We start from the raw sequence: 17,370 nt of genomic DNA, 5'->3' as shown, positions 1-17,370 counted from the left end.
CAGCATTATATGGAGCAAATATCTGTATGGGGCCATGTGCAGCATTATATGGGGCAAATATGTCTATGGAGCATCTTATGGGGCCATGTGCAGCATTATATGTGGCAAATATTTCTATGGAGCATCTTATGGGGCCATAATCAGCATTTGTGGAGCATTACATGGGCCAAATGTGTCTATGGAGCATCATATGGGGCCATAATCAGCATTTGTGGAGCATTATATGGGGCAAATGTCTGTATGGAGCATCTTATGGGGCCACAATCAACATTTGTGCAGCATTGTATGGGGCATATTTTAATATGGAGCATCTTAAGGAGCTCATCATAAACTGTATGGAGCATTATATGGGGCTCCTGATTCAATATGGATATTCAAAAATACTTAACCTACTGATGTCTCAATTAATTTTACTTTTATTGGTATCTATTTTTATTTTTGAAATTTACCAGTAGCTGCTGCATTTTCCACCCTAGGCTTATACTTGAGTCATTAAGTTTTTCCCTTCCCCATGATGGCACACCTGAGGGGATCCGCCCAGTCAATGGCGGTACCTCTCTGTCGCTTCAGTTGGGTTTCCTGTCCTGACAGGGACCCTCATGCTGAACCAGAGCCGTGGCTACCTCCTGGGCAGAAAAGGCTGAGGTATTGATTGATCAAATTTGCAAGGCCGCTACCTGGTCCTCACCCTCAACTTTTTTCAAACACTACCGGCTAGATATTTCTTCCTCTGCTGACCTAACCTTTGGTAGAAGGGTACTGCAAGCGGTGGCCTCTCCCTAAGGTTTCATTCTACAAAAGTCTCTCAGGTGTTCCATCATGGGGGAAGGGAAAACACCAAGGTTACTTACCGGTAGCCGGTTTTTCCGGAACCCATGACGGCACCTGTATATTCCCCCCCTTTTATCACCCCTTCGGGTGTTTTTAGTTCATATGATGTGGTGATGGATTTGTCATGTGTACTAACCAGGGGGGCCTCTCATGCTCTGAAAACCAACTGAAGCGACAGAGAAGTACCGCCCTTTTATTTTCAGTAGGGTTTCCTGTCCAGACTGGGCGGATCCCCTCTCTCAGGTGTGCCGTCATGGGTTCCGGAAAAACCGGCTACCGGTAAGTAACCTTGGTGTTTCCCAGTTTTTTGTGGCAAAATTAGAGGTCTTGGCTTATACTCGGGTCGGCTTATACTCGAGTATATACGGTATCCTTATTCCAGCCTTTTCTGCTTTGACACCCAGGAGATATTGCTCCGTACAATGGCTGCTCGTTATGGGAGTAGAACGCCCGTTGTTAACCCTTGATATGCGGGATACGGTCGGTGCTCTGTGGACCCCAGTGACTGGAATGGTCGCTCTTATAGTCATGCTGCGCTATGTTGGCTTTTGTTTCCTCAGATGCCTCCTCTGCAGATGTGATCAGACCTGACTTTTCACTATCAGGACTCAGATTCTGTTACTACAAGTGTCGACATGTTACAGGTTTATTACAAAACTATTACGTGGCATTAAATATGATTTTTCTAGACTTTTGTGACATAAAACGCTTTGCTCCTCTTCAACCTCTTGGATGTGGTGAACGTCTGCAGCTCGGAGCTGGGCGCAGACGGGGTCTTGGCTTGGCAGCATTGCATTATGGTCCTTGCGTCGGCCCTCCCGGCCTCGCTCATGAAGCAGTAGAGCAGGGGATCGGCCAGGCAGTTGATACTGGATAATGCGATGGTCACTTTGTAAGGGATGAATATTGCCTTGGCAAAGTCGCAGTTGTCCGGCTCCCATATGCTGCGTATGAAGAGCACCACGTGGTAGGGGGTGAAGCTGACGATGAACATGACCACAATGGTGAGCAGCAGCTGCTTGATCTTCTGCTTGTCCGTGTCCACCGTGGCCTGGTTCTTCTGCACTGCCACGTAGATCCTATAGTAGCAGAAGATCATGATCAGCAGTGGAAGGAAATGGCCAATGACGACGTTAAAAATGCTGAAATGTGATTGCCACGGCACAATGGGGAAGGTGTCGTAGCACAAGTTGTCTTCGGAATTGTTGTAAGTCTCGTTTTTCACCAGGATGATAACGTTGGATGCGCTCTGCATCGTCCACACGCCCAGGCTGATACAGATCGCTATTCTCCTTGTCCTGAGATGCTGAAAATACAAGGGATACACCACGGCCAGGTATCGGTCCACGGATATACAGGTCAGGAAGCCTGCACTACAGTATAGGTTAGTGTGCTGACTGTAGGCGCTCCAGGAGCACAACCATTCTGAAAACTGCCAGCTGTTGTGATTGAGACTGAAGTCGATCCACAGGGGGAAGGTGAGAGCGTAGAAGAGGTCGGCGCAGGACAGGTTGAACAGGTAGATGCCCAGCTCATTCTTCTTCATCACCTGCTGGTAGGAGATGTACATGGAGATGATGTTGGCCGGGACACTCATTATGAACACCACTATGTAAGTGATGGGGAATAGGTACTGGTCCAGATTGTGGTCTGGGGTGCAGCTGAGGTTGGCGGCTGCAGAACTGGGAAACATCATAATAGTGATATAATCGTCCTAGCAGTCGGTGATGTCTCCGCTCATAGTCAGACATCTATGGATGTCGGTTTATTGGTGACATTACTTTGGCGCCCTATAAATCCCCTGCAATGTCTAGTGTTGGGTCACTTGAGATTTCTCCAGGTTTCCTCCAAATTTCTATAATAAAATAAAGACAGTCAGCACTTTTCATATAGTGACTGCACAGACAAGAAAGCTCGTCATATGACGTATGCAGCGTGAGGCACTGTGTAAGGCTAAGTTCACACTTGCATGTGGCTGGTCTGCGTATGGCTGCGTAGTTCCTCCCTTAAGCTCCGTCTTCTTCCGCATGCGTCCTGCGTACCTATCTTTAACATTGGGTACACATGGACATGCGTTGTATGCGGATGCTTCCGCATGCGGCGTTTAGACGTGCGGAGCTTAAGGGAAGAACTACACTTAAGGGAGCTTAGGGGAGAAACCAGCCTAAAGCAATTAGATGAACACCATATGGCAGTATTATGTGCTAAATGCATGGTATGGCGGGGATATCTAAACACTGTGTGGAACAAGTATGAGAACACCTTATGGCAACAATCTATTATGTTAGCACAGTATGGCAGTGTTATGCGGTCAGTATGGTACAATTATGTTAGCACAGTATGGCAGTGTTATGTGGTCAATATGGTACAATAATGTTAGCACAGTATGGCAGTTTTTTCTGGTCACCATGGTACAATTATGTTAGCACAGTATAGAAGTCTTATTACACACTATACAGATTTACCATGTTACCACTGTAAACAATGCCATATGGGCACTGTATGGTATATTTATGTGAACACTAAAAGGGCCCACTTTGCAGATGTTGTGTGGAATTATTAGTTTCCAGTATTGGGTGAGCAGTGCTATTTGGCCCTATATTGCGATATTCCTAATTCACAGTTTGGATGTCGTAGAGATTGTACTCACTCAGATGTGGCAGGAGGAAGACAGGAGGCGCGTTTCTTTAAAAAAGTCTGTGCGGGTTTATTTGCTCCATAAACCCCTAAGCAACCACAAAAAGGTAACCGGCCTTTAGAACCGGCAAAACAACACAATAATGTCCTTAGTCGGGTTCTGCTCCCTCAGGCCTGTGGGCACACAGACTGGGCAATGTCCAACACCCTGGCTCACTCTGGAGTCACACACACAGGCCTTCTAGCTCCCAAGACACAGCCCTGTACCAAACAACAGCCTCCATTATGTAGGTTGTAACCACATCCACAGGTGAGGTTTGTGGGTAGCCAGACCCGCCCATGTCTCATAGCTACCCGCAACCCGGACCCAGGTGCACCAAACAACATCCTAGTGCTTATGTGCACTAAAGCAAAAATACTCCGGTTTACATCACAGGGAGCAGCCATCCCTGTGACACATACTGTACCTTCCATTGATTATGGGGCCATTGGCCTCCTTACATACCTCCCCTCTGCCTAAAGCCGTGGGGCTTGGCACCTTCCCTTACCCAACCAGAGACCCTTCTCGGTCACCTTTGGAAGTAAATCCGTCTATCAAAATCGGGCCATGTCACTGAGCCCTTTCGGAACAGTACATTATCGAACCCGTCACCTCCTCTGATAGGGTTGCCCCTTTGTCAGACCACCCCTATCCCCGGCGGTCAGTACGGTGTTGTGATTCCCTAGGTCCCATACCTTCTGTCTGGTCTGACTCTCTGTCACCACGTCCACTACAGGGTCTCCCACCTAGGCCACTTAGCACGAACCTAGCAGAGGAGTCACTACTTCTAACTTTTCCATCCTTTAGGGAACCCCTTCGTCTCTCCAGATCCCAGGTTGAAAGTAGCCGCCCTCTTCTTTGCATTTCCTGCAGCTGTTTATTGGTCTGCACCCTCTCAAGTCTTAGCTGCTCTACCTCCCTTTTTTGTATTGTGGCTGTCTTGGTTGGGATTCCAACTGTCCTACAAATATTGTCCCCTGCAGATCTCCTGTTTTTGTCACTTTTTCTCCCACCTGGTTTGTGATCTCCTGCTGTCACTCTGGTCAGTGGGAGTGGATTTTTCCACAATTCCACAGAGCTATTTCCAAGAAATAGAAGATTCAGCTGCATCGAGACTATAACGTTCCAGGACAGGGCCGGTGTTAGACAAAGTGGGGCTCCAAATGCTCACATACAGTTAGGGCCAGAAATATTTGGACAGTGACACAATTTTCGCGAGTTGGGCTCTACATGCCACCACATTGGATTTGAAATGAAACCTCTACAACAGAATTCAAGTGCAGATTGTAACGTTTAATTTGAAGGGTTGAACAAAAATATCTGATAGAAAATGTAGGAATTGTACACATTTCTTTACAAACACTCCACATTTTAGGAGGTCAACATAACCCAAACAAAATATTTTTATTTTCAATATTTTGTTGCAAATCCTTTGGAGGCAATCACTGCCTTAAGTCTGGAACCCATGGACATCACCAAACGCTGGGTTTCCTCCTTCTTAATGCTTTGCCAGGCCTTTACAGCCGCAGCCTTCAGGTCTTGCTTGTTTGTGTGTCTTTCCGTCTTAAGTCTGGATTTGAGCAAGGGAAATGCATGCTCAATTGGGTTTAGATCTGGAGATTGACTTGGCCATTGCAGAATGTTCCACTTTTTGGCACTCATGAACTCCTGGGTAGCTTTGGATGTATGCTTGGGGTCATTGTCCATCTGTACTATGAAGCGCCGTCCAATCAACTTTGCAGCATTTGGCTGAATCTGGGCTGAAAGTATATCCCGGTACACTTCAGAATTCATCCGGCTACTCTTGTCTGCTCTTATGTCATCAATAAACACAAGTGACCCAGTGCCATTGAAAGCCATGCATGCCCATGCCATCACGTTGCCTCCACCATGTTTTACAGAGGATGTGGTGTGCCTTGGATCATGTGCCGTTCCCTTTCTTCTCCAAACTTTTTTCTTCCCATCATTCTGGTACAGGTTGATCTTTGTCTCATCTGTCCATAGAATACTTTTCCAGAACTGAGCTGGCTTCTTGAGGTGTTTTTCTGCAAATTTAACTCTGGCCTGTCTATTTTTGGTATTGATGAATGGTTTGCATCTAGATGTGAACCCTTTGTATTTACTGTCATGGAGTCTTCTCTTTACTGTTGACTTAGAGACAGATACACCTACTTCACTGAGAGTGTTCTGGACTTCAGTTGATGTTGTGAACGGGTTCTTCTTCACCAAATTAAGTATGCGGCGATCATCCACCACTGTTGTCATCCGTGGATGCCCAGGCCTTTTTGAGTTCCCAAGCTCACCAGTCAATTCCTTTTTTCTCAGAATGTACCCAACTGTTGATTTTGCTACTCCAAGCATGTCTGCTATCTCTCTGATGGATTTTTTCTTTTTTTCAGCCTCAGGATGTTCTGCTTCACCTCAATTGAGAGTTCCTTTGACCGCATGTTGTCTGCTCACAGCAACAGCTTCCAAATGCAAAACCACACACCTGGAATCCACCCCTGACCTTTTAACTACTTCATTGATTACAGGTTAACGAGGGAGACGCCTTCAGAGTTAATTGCAGCCCTTAGAGTCCATTGTCCAATTACTTTTGGTCCCTTGAAAAAGAGGACGCTATGCATTACAGAGCTATGATTCCTAAACCCTTTCTCCGATTTGGATGTGGAAACTATCATATTGCAGCTGGGAGTGTGCACTTTCAGCCCATATTATATATATAATTGTATTTCTGAACATGTTTTTGTAAACAGCTAAAATAACAAAACTTGTGTCACTGTCCAAATATTTCTGGCCCTAACTGTATTGCACCATCACACAAAAACATTTTGGCTGTATTTACCTTCACTGATCTCAGGCCGCTAAACGAGCATGATCCCGAGTTCTTTACACCGGCTGAAGAAGATTGATTGGGACAGATAGTCCTCAATACAGTATAATGCAGGTTCCATACAGTATAATGCACTCCCCATTGTCCTTTATAGAGAATAATGCAGCCCCCTCAGAGTATAATGCAGCACTCTCAGGGTATGATGCAGCCCCCTCAGGGAATAATGCAGCCCCCTCAGAGTATACTGCAGTCCCTCTACACACACACACACTATAATGCAGACACAGACAGTATAGTGCAAGCACAAACACACTATAATGCAGGCAGACACACACACAGTATAGTGCAGACACACACAGTATAATGCATACCCCTCAGAGTATAATGCAGTCACCTCAGGGTATAATGCAGCTCCCTCATACAGTATACTGCAGCCCCCCTTATAGAGTATACTGCAGTTACCCCCCCACACACAGTAGAATACATCCCCCTCAGGGTATAATGCAGCCCCCTCAGGGTATAATGCAACCCCCTCAGGGTATAATACAGCCCCCTCAGACTATACTGCAGCCCCCCTACACACACACTATAATGTAGACATACACAGTATAGTGAAGACACACACACAATATAATGTAGCCCGCCGCACAGTATAATTCAGCCCACACACAGTATAATGCAGCCTCCCCGCACAGTATAGTGCAGTCCCCATCCACAATATAGTGCAGCCCCTCCCACATAGTATAATGCAGCCCCCACACACATAGAATAATGCAGCGCCCCCTAAGAGTATACTGCAACCCCCCTTACACACACACTATACTGCAGGCAGGCACACAGTATAGTGCAGAAACACACACAGTAAAATGCAGGCAGACACACACACACACGGTATAGTGCAGACACAGTATAATGCAGCCCCCTTAGGGTATAATGCAGCTCTCTCAAACAGTATACGGCAGCCCTACCACACACACTATAATGCAGCCCCCTCAGGGTATAATGCAGCCCCTCTACACATACTATAAAGCAGACACACACACAAAGTATAGTGCAGACACACACACAGTATAATGCAGCCCCCCCACACAGAGTATAGTGCAGCCCCTCCCACACAGTATAATGCAGCCCCACACACATAGAATGCAGTCCCACACACATAGCATAATGCAGCTCCCCTACTCATAGTATAATGCAGCCTGTTAAATATTAATTATTGATTATTGACTCAATTCTGTACTGAGCCTCGTGGAAGGTTTCACTGACATTACAAATGCTATTCCTATATATTTAGCTCAGAGGAAAAGTTAACACCATAAAGAGAGAACACGTGCTCTATGGAACATATAATCACGGATCTTAGGAGGGGGGGGCGGTCATTTGTGCCTTCTCTGTTGTGAATTCTGTTGTCGAACTCCCTCCTGTGGTCGTGAATGGTACTTCGGCGAGTTCTGTCTATGGGCTCCCTCTGGTGGCTAGGAGTGAAGCTGCTGCTTCTGAGGTTCCTTACACAGGTGACGTGGTTTATCCTTTGGTTGGCTGCTCTATTTAACTCCTCTCAGATCTTTACTCCATGCCAGCTGTCAATGTTTTTGCATTTGTTCAGTTCGCTCCTGGATCTCTCTGGTGACCTGCCTTCTCCTGCAGAAGCTAAGTTCCTGATAGTCATTATTTGTTCACTGTTTTCTTGTCCAGCTGGTTATCATGATTTTGTCTTGCTAGCTGGAAGCTCTGGGATGCAGAGTGGCCCCTCCGCACCGTGAGTCGGTGCGGAGGTCTTTTTTGCACACTCTGCGTGGTCTTTTGTAGGTTTTTGTGCTGATCGCAAAGTTACCTTTCATATCCTCTGTCTATTTAGTAAGTCTGGCCTCCCTTTGCTGAAACCTGTTTCATTTCTGCGTTTGTGACTTTCATCTTTACTCACAGTCAATATATGTGGGGGGCTTCCTTTACCTTTGGGGAATTTCTCTGAGGCAAGGTAGGCTTTATTTTCTATCTCTAGGGCTAGATAGTTCTTAGGCTGTGACGAGTCGCCTAGGTCTGGTCAGGAGCACTCCACAGCTATTTCTAGTGTGTGTGATAGGATTAGGGCTTGCGGTCAGCAGAGCTCCCACATCCCAGAGCTCGTCCTGTATGAGGTTTAACTATCAGGTCATTCCGGGTGCTCCTAACCACCAGGTCATAACAGTACAGCTGGCCCAAAGTATTAATGCATCTCAATAGAGGGATAAGAACTTCTGAGACCATTTTTTTTTCTTTGCACTGTGTTTTGTCTTTCTTTTCCCCTAGACCTTTGGGTGGTTCAGGACACAGGTGTAGATATGGACATTCAGGGTCTGTCCTCTTGTGTGGATAATCTCACTGCAAGGGTACAAAACATTCAAGATTTTGTGGCTCAGAATCCTATGTTAGAGCCTAGAATTCCTATTCCTGACTTATTTTCTGGGGATAGATCTAGGTTCTTGAATTTCAAAAATAATTGTAAACTGTTTCTAGCTTTGAAACCCCGCTCCTCTGGTGACCCAGTTCAACAGGTAAAAATCATTATTTCTTTGTTGCGTGGTGACCCTCAAGACTGGGCTTTTTCCCTTGCGCCAGGAGATCCTGCATTGCGTGATGTTGATGCGTTTTTTCTGGCGCTTGGATTGCTTTATGATGAACCAAATTCCGTGGATCAGGCAGAGAAAATCTTGCTGGCTTTGTGTCAGGGTCAGGATGAAGCGGAGGTGTACTGTCAGAAGTTTAGAAAGTGGTCTGTGCTTACTCAGTGGAATGAATGTGCCCTGGCGGCAATTTTCAGAAAGGGTCTTTCTGAAGCCCTTAAGGATGTCATGGTGGGATTTCCCACGCCTGCTGGTTTGAATGAGTCTATGTCTTTGGCCATTCAGATCGATCGGAGCATGCGTGAGCGCAAAGCTGTGGACCATCAGGCGGTATTCTCTGAGCATAGGCCTGAGCCTATGCAGTGTGATAGGATTTTGACCAGAGCTGAACGGCAAGAACACAGACATCGGAATGGGATGTGTTTTTACTGTGGTGAATCCACTCATGCTATTTCTGATTGTCCTAAGCGCACTAAGCGGTTCGCTAGGTCTGCCACCATTGGTACGGTACAGTCTAAATTTCTTTTGTCCGTTACTCTGATTTGCTCTCTGTCATCCTATTCTGTAATGGCATTTGTGGATTCAGGCGCTGCCCTGAATTTGATGGACATGGAGTTTGCCGGGCGCTGTGGTTTTTTCTTGGAGCCCTTGCAGTATCCTATTCCATTGAGAGGAATTGATGCTACGCCTTTGGCCAAGAATAAGCCTCAGTACTGGACTCAATTGACCATGTGCATGGCTCCTGCACATCAGGAGGATATTCGCTTTTTGGTGCTGCATAATCTGCATGATGTGGTCGTTTTGGGGTTGCCATGGCTACAGGTCCATAATCCAGTGTTGGATTGGAAATCTATGTCTGTGTCCAGCTGGGGTTGTCAGGGGGTACATGGTGATGTTCCATTGCTGTCAATTTCGCCTTCCACTCCTTCTGAAGTCCCTGAGTTTTTATCAGATTACCGGGATGTATTTGAAGAGCCCAAATCTGGTGCCCTACCTCCTCATAGGGATTGCAACTGTGCTATTAATTTGATTCCTGGTAGTAAGTTTCCTAAGGGCCGTCTGTTTAATTTATCTGTGCCAGAGCACGCCGCTATGCGGAGTTATATAAAGGAATCCTTGGAGAAAGGTCATATTCGCCCGTCGTTGTCACCATTGAGAGCAGGGTTCTTTTTTGTGGCCAAGAAGGATGGTTCTTTGAGACCTTGTATTGATTACCGCCTTCTTAATAAGATCACAGTCAAATTTCAGTATCCTTTGCCGCTGCTGTCTGATTTATTTGCTCGGATTAAGGGGGCTAGTTGGTTCACCAAGATAGATCTTCGTGGTGCGTATAATCTTGTGCGAATTAAACAGGGTGATGAATGGAAAACGGCATTTAATACGCCCGAGGGCCATTTTGAGTACCTGGTTATGCCATTCGGGCTTTCTAATGCTCCATCTGTGTTTCAGTCCTTTATGCATGACATCTTCCGAGAGTACCTGGATAGATTCATGATTGTATATTTGGATGACATTTTGGTCTTTTCGGATGATTGGGAGTCTCATGTGAAGCAGGTCAGAATGGTGTTCCAGGTCCTTCGTGCGAATTCCTTGTTTGTGAAAGGGTCAAAGTGTCTCTTTGGAGTTCAGAAGGTTTCATTTTGGGGTTTCATTTTTTCCCCTTCTACTATCGAGATGGACCCTGTTAAAGTTCAGGCCATTTACGATTGGACTCAGCCGACATCTGTGAAGAGCTTGCAGAAGTTCCTGGGCTTTGCTAATTTTTATCGTCGCTTCATCGCTAATTTTTCCAGTATTGCTAAACCGTTGACTGATTTGACCAAGAAAGGTGCTGATGTGGTCAATTGGTCCTCTGCGGCTGTAGAGGCTTTTAGGAGTTGAAGCGTCGTTTTGCTTCTGCCCCTGTGTTGTGCCAGCCAGATGTTTCGCTCCCTTTTCAGGTTGAGGTTGATGCTTCTGAAATTGGAGCAGCGGCTGTTTTGTCACAAAGAAGTTCTGATGGCTCGGTGATGAAACCCTGTGCCTTCTTTTCTAGAAAATTCTCCCCTGCTGAGCGCAATTATGATGTGGGCAATCGGGAGTTGTTGGCCATGAAGTGGGCATTCGAGGAGTGGCGACATTGGCTTGAAGGAGCTAAACATCCCGTGGTGGTCTTGACGGATCACAAGAATTTGACTTATCTCGAATCTGCCAAACGGTTGAATCCTAGACAGGCTCGATGGTCTCTCTTTTTCTCACGTTTTGATTTTGTAGTTTCATACCTTCCGGGATCTTAGAATGTGAAGGCTGACGCCCTGTCAAGGAGTTTTGTGCCTGACTCTCCGGGTGTTCCGGAGCCGGCGGGTATTCTTAAAGAAGGGGTAATTTTGTCTGTCATTTCCCCTGATTTGCGGCGTGTGCTGCAAAAGTTTCATGCTGATAGACCTGACCGTTGTCCTACGGAGAAACTGTTTGTCCCTGATAGATGGACTAGTAGAGTTATCTCTGAGATTCATTGTTCAGTGTTGGCTGGTCATCCTGGAATCTTTGGTACCAGAGATTTGGTGGCTAGATCCTTTTGGTGGCCTTCATTGTCACGGGATGTGCGTTCTTTTGTGCAGTCCTGTGGGACTTGTGCTCGGGCTAAGCCCTGCTGTTCTCGTGCCAGTGGGTTGCTTTTGCCCTTGCCGGTCCCGAAGAGGCCCTGGACGTATATTTCCATGGATTTTATTTCTGATCTCCCTGTTTCTCAAAAGATGTCGGTCATTTGGGTGGTTTGTGATCGCTTCTCTAAGATGGTCCATTTGGTACCCTTATCGAAATTGCCTTCCTCCTCTGATTTGGTGCCATTGTTTTTCCAGCATGTGGTTCGTTTGCATGGCATTCCAGAGAACATCGTCTCGGACAGAGGTTCCCAGTTTGTTTCGAAGTTTTGGCGGTCCTTTTGCGCTAAGATGGGCATTGATTTGTCTTTTTCTTCGGCTTTCCATCCTCAGACTAATGGCCAAACCGAACGAACTAATCAGACTTTGGAGACATATCTGAGATGCTTTGTTTCTGCTGATCAGGATGATTGGGTGTCCTTCTTGCCTTTGGCTGAGTTCGCCCTTAATAATCGGGCCAGCTCGGCTACTTTGGTTTCTCCTTTTTTCTGTAATTCTGGTTTCCATCCTCGTTTCTCTTCAGGGCAGGTTGAGCCTTCGGACTGTCCTGGTATGGATGCGGTGGTGGACAGGTTGCAGCAGATTTGGACTCATGTGGTGGACAATTTGACATTGTCCCAGGAGAAGGCTCAACGTTTCGCTAACCGCCGGCGTTGTGTTGGTCCCCGACATCGTGTTGGGGATTTGGTTTGGTTGTCATCTCGTCACGTTCCTATGAAGGTTTCCTCTCCTAAGTTTAAGCCTCGTTTCATTGGGCCATATAAGATTTCTGAAGTTCTTAATCCTGTGTCATTTCGTTTGGACCTTCCAGCTTCTTTTGCCATCCATAATGTGTTCCATAGGTCGTTGTTGCGGAGATACGTGGCGCCTATGGTTCCTTCCGTTGATCCTCCTGCCCCGGTGTTGGTCGAGGGAGAGTTGGAGTATGTGGTGAAGATTTTGGATTCTCGTGTTTCGAGACGGAAACTCCAGTACTTGGTCAAGTGGAAGGGTTATGGTCAGGAAGATAATTCCTGGGTTTTTGCCTCTGATGTTCATGCTGCCGATCTTGTTCGTGCCTTTCATTTGGCTCATCCTGATCGGCCTGGGGGCTTTGGTGAGGGTTCGGTGACCCCTCCTCAAGGGGGGGTAATGTTGTGAATTCTGTTGTCGAACTCCCTCCTGTGGTCGTGAATGGTACTTCGGCGAGTTCTGTCTATGGGCTCCCTCTGGTGGCTATGAGTGAAGCTGCTGCTTCTGAGGTTCCTTACACAGGTGACGTGGTTTATCCTTTGGTTGGCTGCTCTATTTAACTCCTCTCAGATCGTTACTCCATGCCAGCTGTCAATGTTTTTGCATTTGTTCAGTTCGCTCCTGGATCTCTCTGGTGACCTGCCTTCTCCTGCAGAAGCTAAGTTCCTGATAGTCATTATTTGTTCACTGTTTTCTTGTCCAGCTGGTTATCATGATTTTGTCTTGCTAGCTGGAAGCTCTGGGATGCAGAGTGGCCCCTCCACACCGTGAGTCGGTGCGGAGGTCTTTTTTGCACACTCTGCATGGTCTTTTGTAGGTTTTTGTGCTGATCGCAAAGTTACCTTTCCTATCCTCTGTCTATTTAGTAAGTCTGGCCTCCCTTTGCTGAAACCTGTTTCATTTCTGCGTTTGTGACTTTCATCTTTACTCACAGTCAATATATGTGGGGGGCTTCCTTTACCTTTGGGGAATTTCTCTGAGGCAAGGTAGGCTTTATTTTCTATCTCTAGGGCTGGATAGTTCTTAGGCTGTGACGAGGTGCCTAGGTCTGGTCAGGAGCGCTCCACGGCTATTTCTAGTGTGTGTGATAGGATTAGGGCTTGCGGTCAGCAGAGCTCCCACATCCCAGAGCTCGTCCTGTATGAGGTTTAACTATCAGGTCATTCCGGGTGCTCCTAACCACCAGGTCATAACACTTCTCCTTCACTCTCTACGGATTTCACACTCCACACAGACAGAATGAACAGCTGGTATGTGAGTTAACAATTATGACTTCTACCATATTCTATGACAGAGACAGACACCATTTACTGTTAAGATCAGGTGACCTTGCAGCAGCATGAAAACTTTCACTGGAGTAGGTGGTAACTATACTGACCGCAAATCCTGATCTCAACACCGCAACTAGAAGTAGCCGTGGGGTGTGCCTAACAAATCCTAGACACCTCGACACAGCCGGAGGACTAAATACCCCTATAGATGGAAATAGGAATTCTACCTTGCCTCAGAGCAGAACCCCAAAAGAAAGGCAGCCCCCCACAAATATTGACTGTGAGTAGTAGAGATAAAGACACACGCAGGCAGGAAACAGGATTTAGCAAAAGAGGCCACTCTAGCTAAAATAGGAAAGGATAGGACAGGATACTAAGCGGTCAGTATTAAAATCCTTCCAAAAATATCCACAGCAGAAAATACAAAAACTCCACCATCTAACTAAAGATGTGGAGCGTATATCTGCAACTCCAGAGAATCCAACAAGACTGAGAAAACACTGACACAGTCTAAGCTGGACAATAGCACAGAATATAAGCACACAGCTTGTGTGCCACAGAAAAAGAAACAGACATTTATCTTGCTGAATTGGCAGCTAAGCAGGAGAAGCCAGACAAAGATCCAACACTTCCCAAGAAACATTGACAACTGGCAAGGACTAATGAGTCTTGCAAACCTAAATACCCCAGTCAGAATTGCAATCAGCAGAAACACCTGTCCAAGACTGCAGCCCAGGGACAACTGCATTACCACCTACAACCACCGGAGGGAGCCCAAAAGCAGAATTCACAACAGTACCTCCCCCTTGAGGAGGGGTCACCGAACCCTCACCAGAGCCCCCAAGCCGATCAGGATGAGCCAGATGAAAGGCACGAACCAAATCAGCGGCATGGACATCAGAGGCAAAAACCCAAGAATTATCCTCCTGGCCATAACCCTTCCATTTGACCAGGTACTGAAGCTTCCGCCTCGAAAAATGGGAATCCAAAATCTTCTCAACAACATATTCCAACTCCCCATCAACCAACACAGGGGCTGGAGGATCAGCAGAGGGAATAACGGGCTCCACATATTTCCGCAATAAAGATCTATGGAAGACATTATGGAAAGCAAAAGAGGCCGGAAGCGCCAGTCGAAAAGACACCGGATTAATAATCTCAGAAATCCTATAAGGACCAATAAACCGAGGCTTAAACTTAGGAGAAGAAACCTTCATAGGAACATGACGGGAAGACAACCAGACCAGATCCCCAACCCGAAGCCGGGAACCAACACACCGACGACGGTTAGCAAAACGTTGAGCCTCCTCCTGAGACAACACCAAATTGTCCACCACATGAGCCCAAATCTGCTGCAACCTGTCCACCACAGAATCCACACCAGGACAGTCAGAAGGCTCAACCTGCCCAGAAGAAAAACGAGGATGAAAACCAAAATTACAAAAGAAAGGCGAAACCTAGAACTAGCCCGATTATTAAGGGCAAACTCGGCAATGGCAAGAAAGCCACCCAATCATCCTGATCAGCAGACACAAAGCATCTCAAATAAGTCTCCAAAGTCTGATTAGCTCGCTCGGTCTGGCCATTTGTCTGAGGATGAAATGCAGAAGAAAAAGACAAATCTATGCCCAGCCTAGCACAAAAGGCCTGCCAAAACCTAGAAACAAACTGGGAACCTCTGTCAGACACAATATTCTCCGGAATACCATGCAAACGAACCACATGCTGAAAGAACAACGGAACCAAATCAGAAGAGGAAGGCAATTTAGGTAAGGTCACCAAATGAACCATCTTAGAGAACCGGTCACAAACAACCCAGAATATAAGCACACAGCTTGTGTGCCACAGATAAAGAAACAGACACTTATCTTGCTGAATTGGCAGCTAAGCAGGAGAAGCCAGACAAAGATCCAACACTTCCCAAGAAACATTGACAACTGGCAAGGACTAATGAGTCCTGCAAACCTAAATACCCCAGTCAGAATTGCAATCAGCAGATACACCTGTCCAAGACTGCAGCCCAGGGACAACTGCATTACCACCTACAACCACCGGAGGGAGCCCAAAAGCAGAATTCACAACAATTTACCATTCAGGATCTCAGGAAAGATGGGGAACAAATTTTGATATGGACAAATGGACAATTTCTTTGTAACTATTTCAGCCGTTTTATGTTTTGCTGTAATGATGTTTTTGGTGGACAATCCAATAAACCCCTACATTTCTTATGAGGCATCTGGTAAAGAGTCTTGATTAAATAAATATACGAAATTAGTATATGTAACATTTGGCCAGCCATACCTGATTTTTTTTGTGCTATTTTTGTGGATTTCCTTCTACTTGCACACGGGGCAAGAGAGAAGAGCTTTGCTAAATGTTAGTTGTGTATGTTTTAAGGAATTCCACCACGATATTTCAAGTCACAAGAATCAGACAGGAACCTAGGAGTGAGACTAACAGGTGCCAGATGGATTGACAAGTACTAGAAGATATACAAGTGCCAGACGTACTGAAGATAGATGTGCTGATGACCAGAGCCAAGCAATGTTCAACAAAGGAACTACAAGCTGAGATATTTCAAGGTAAGAGCAATGGATTTAATTAATTCTTATTCTAAGTTAAGTCAACTGAAATTTACATCTTTAAATGAAAACTCTAATTTCAAAGTCTTCTGGCTTAGCTTACATTCAGAATAAAAGATGGTAAATTTAAAGATAGATTCTAAACTGCTGTACAGCAGAGAAAAATAAAAATTGAAAAATATTTTACAATTGGTTGATGTATTTCACAAGTTTGTGTCAGAGAAATCCAAAAAAGACTGTGTATCAAAGGAAATTAGTGATGTTCCCGAGATTGACTGTAATGTGGAGTGAACAAGATGTAAGACACGTGTCTGTAATGGCCACTGTCACGATTCACACCGTGACTGTCACCCCTACGTCACGGATCAGGGTGACGTAAGGCCAACAGAAGGCTATCACATGTGCAGGGGGCTTATCTTACTTATCCCGCTGCTGCTCCAATGTGATCAAAACACACCAGGCTATTGACCTCTTAGGTTACCGCAGGGGCTTATTTTAGTTATCCCACTGCTCTGCAATATACCACGAACTGCAGGGATTTATGTATATCCCGCTTTACAGTTCTGCTTAAAAACTTGCAGCTCTCTGGCACCCCCCATACCCTCAGGTCAGATTAGGTACTGCACCTAGGGTAATTAGTCACCAGAAAGGCTGCCTGCTATGTAGTGGCTATTGGGCACGCTGCAGCGAGGCGATATAACTACTCCCACTCAGGCAGGAACAATAATTATCAACACCGCCGTCGCTACAACGACTCCCAAAAGCGCAGGACAAGGTATGCTGCCACCAGCTTCGATTAACGGGTCCGAAGCTAGCCCAAAACAGTAGCGTAATTCCCTTCAGAAGACTTAGGGTACGTTTTAGAGCAGGAGAATGAAAACTAGTAATTTAAATATTTTACTCCGAAAGATTAAGGCAGTGTTTATAAAAAGGTATATATGAGACAATTGGAAATATGTACAAAGCAATTATAAAATAACGGGATTAAATGAGAAAAGGTAAAACTCACATGTTCTCAGATCATTTCAGGCAAAACCAGGGTAGTCAGCGGAGCCCCAAATATCCCAGTTCATCAGGGCTGGCAGTAAGAGCTCCTCAGGTAAGACTAACTGCTAGGTGCCTTGCAGAAAACTTATAGCTGCAGCCTGGTGACGTCACTAAAAGGGTTGAGTTAACATCGCCCTCCCCTCTCCTCAGCT

The 17,370-nt window shown here is 45.9% G+C and overlaps 1 protein-coding gene across 1 annotated transcript in view; it reads right to left on the bottom strand.

Moving 5' to 3' along the window:
• Positions 1–1,458: 1,458 nt before the first annotated feature.
• Positions 1,459–17,370, bottom strand: part of GPR65 (G protein-coupled receptor 65) — a 48,888-nt gene continuing 32,976 nt past the window's right edge. The window contains exon 2 of the mRNA XM_069745646.1: positions 1,459–2,686. Coding sequence (XP_069601747.1) covers positions 1,517–2,527 — 1,011 coding nt within the window. The 5' untranslated portion in view covers positions 2,528–2,686 and the 3' untranslated portion in view covers positions 1,459–1,516. The remainder of the gene's footprint in view (positions 2,687–17,370) is intronic.

This window comes from Ranitomeya imitator, chromosome 1 (genome assembly GCF_032444005.1).
Source record: "Ranitomeya imitator isolate aRanImi1 chromosome 1, aRanImi1.pri, whole genome shotgun sequence".
NCBI lineage: Eukaryota > Metazoa > Chordata > Amphibia > Anura > Dendrobatidae > Ranitomeya > Ranitomeya imitator.
The sequence above is the reverse complement of the archived record's forward strand: the minus strand, read 5'-3'. Positions and strand labels throughout refer to the sequence as shown.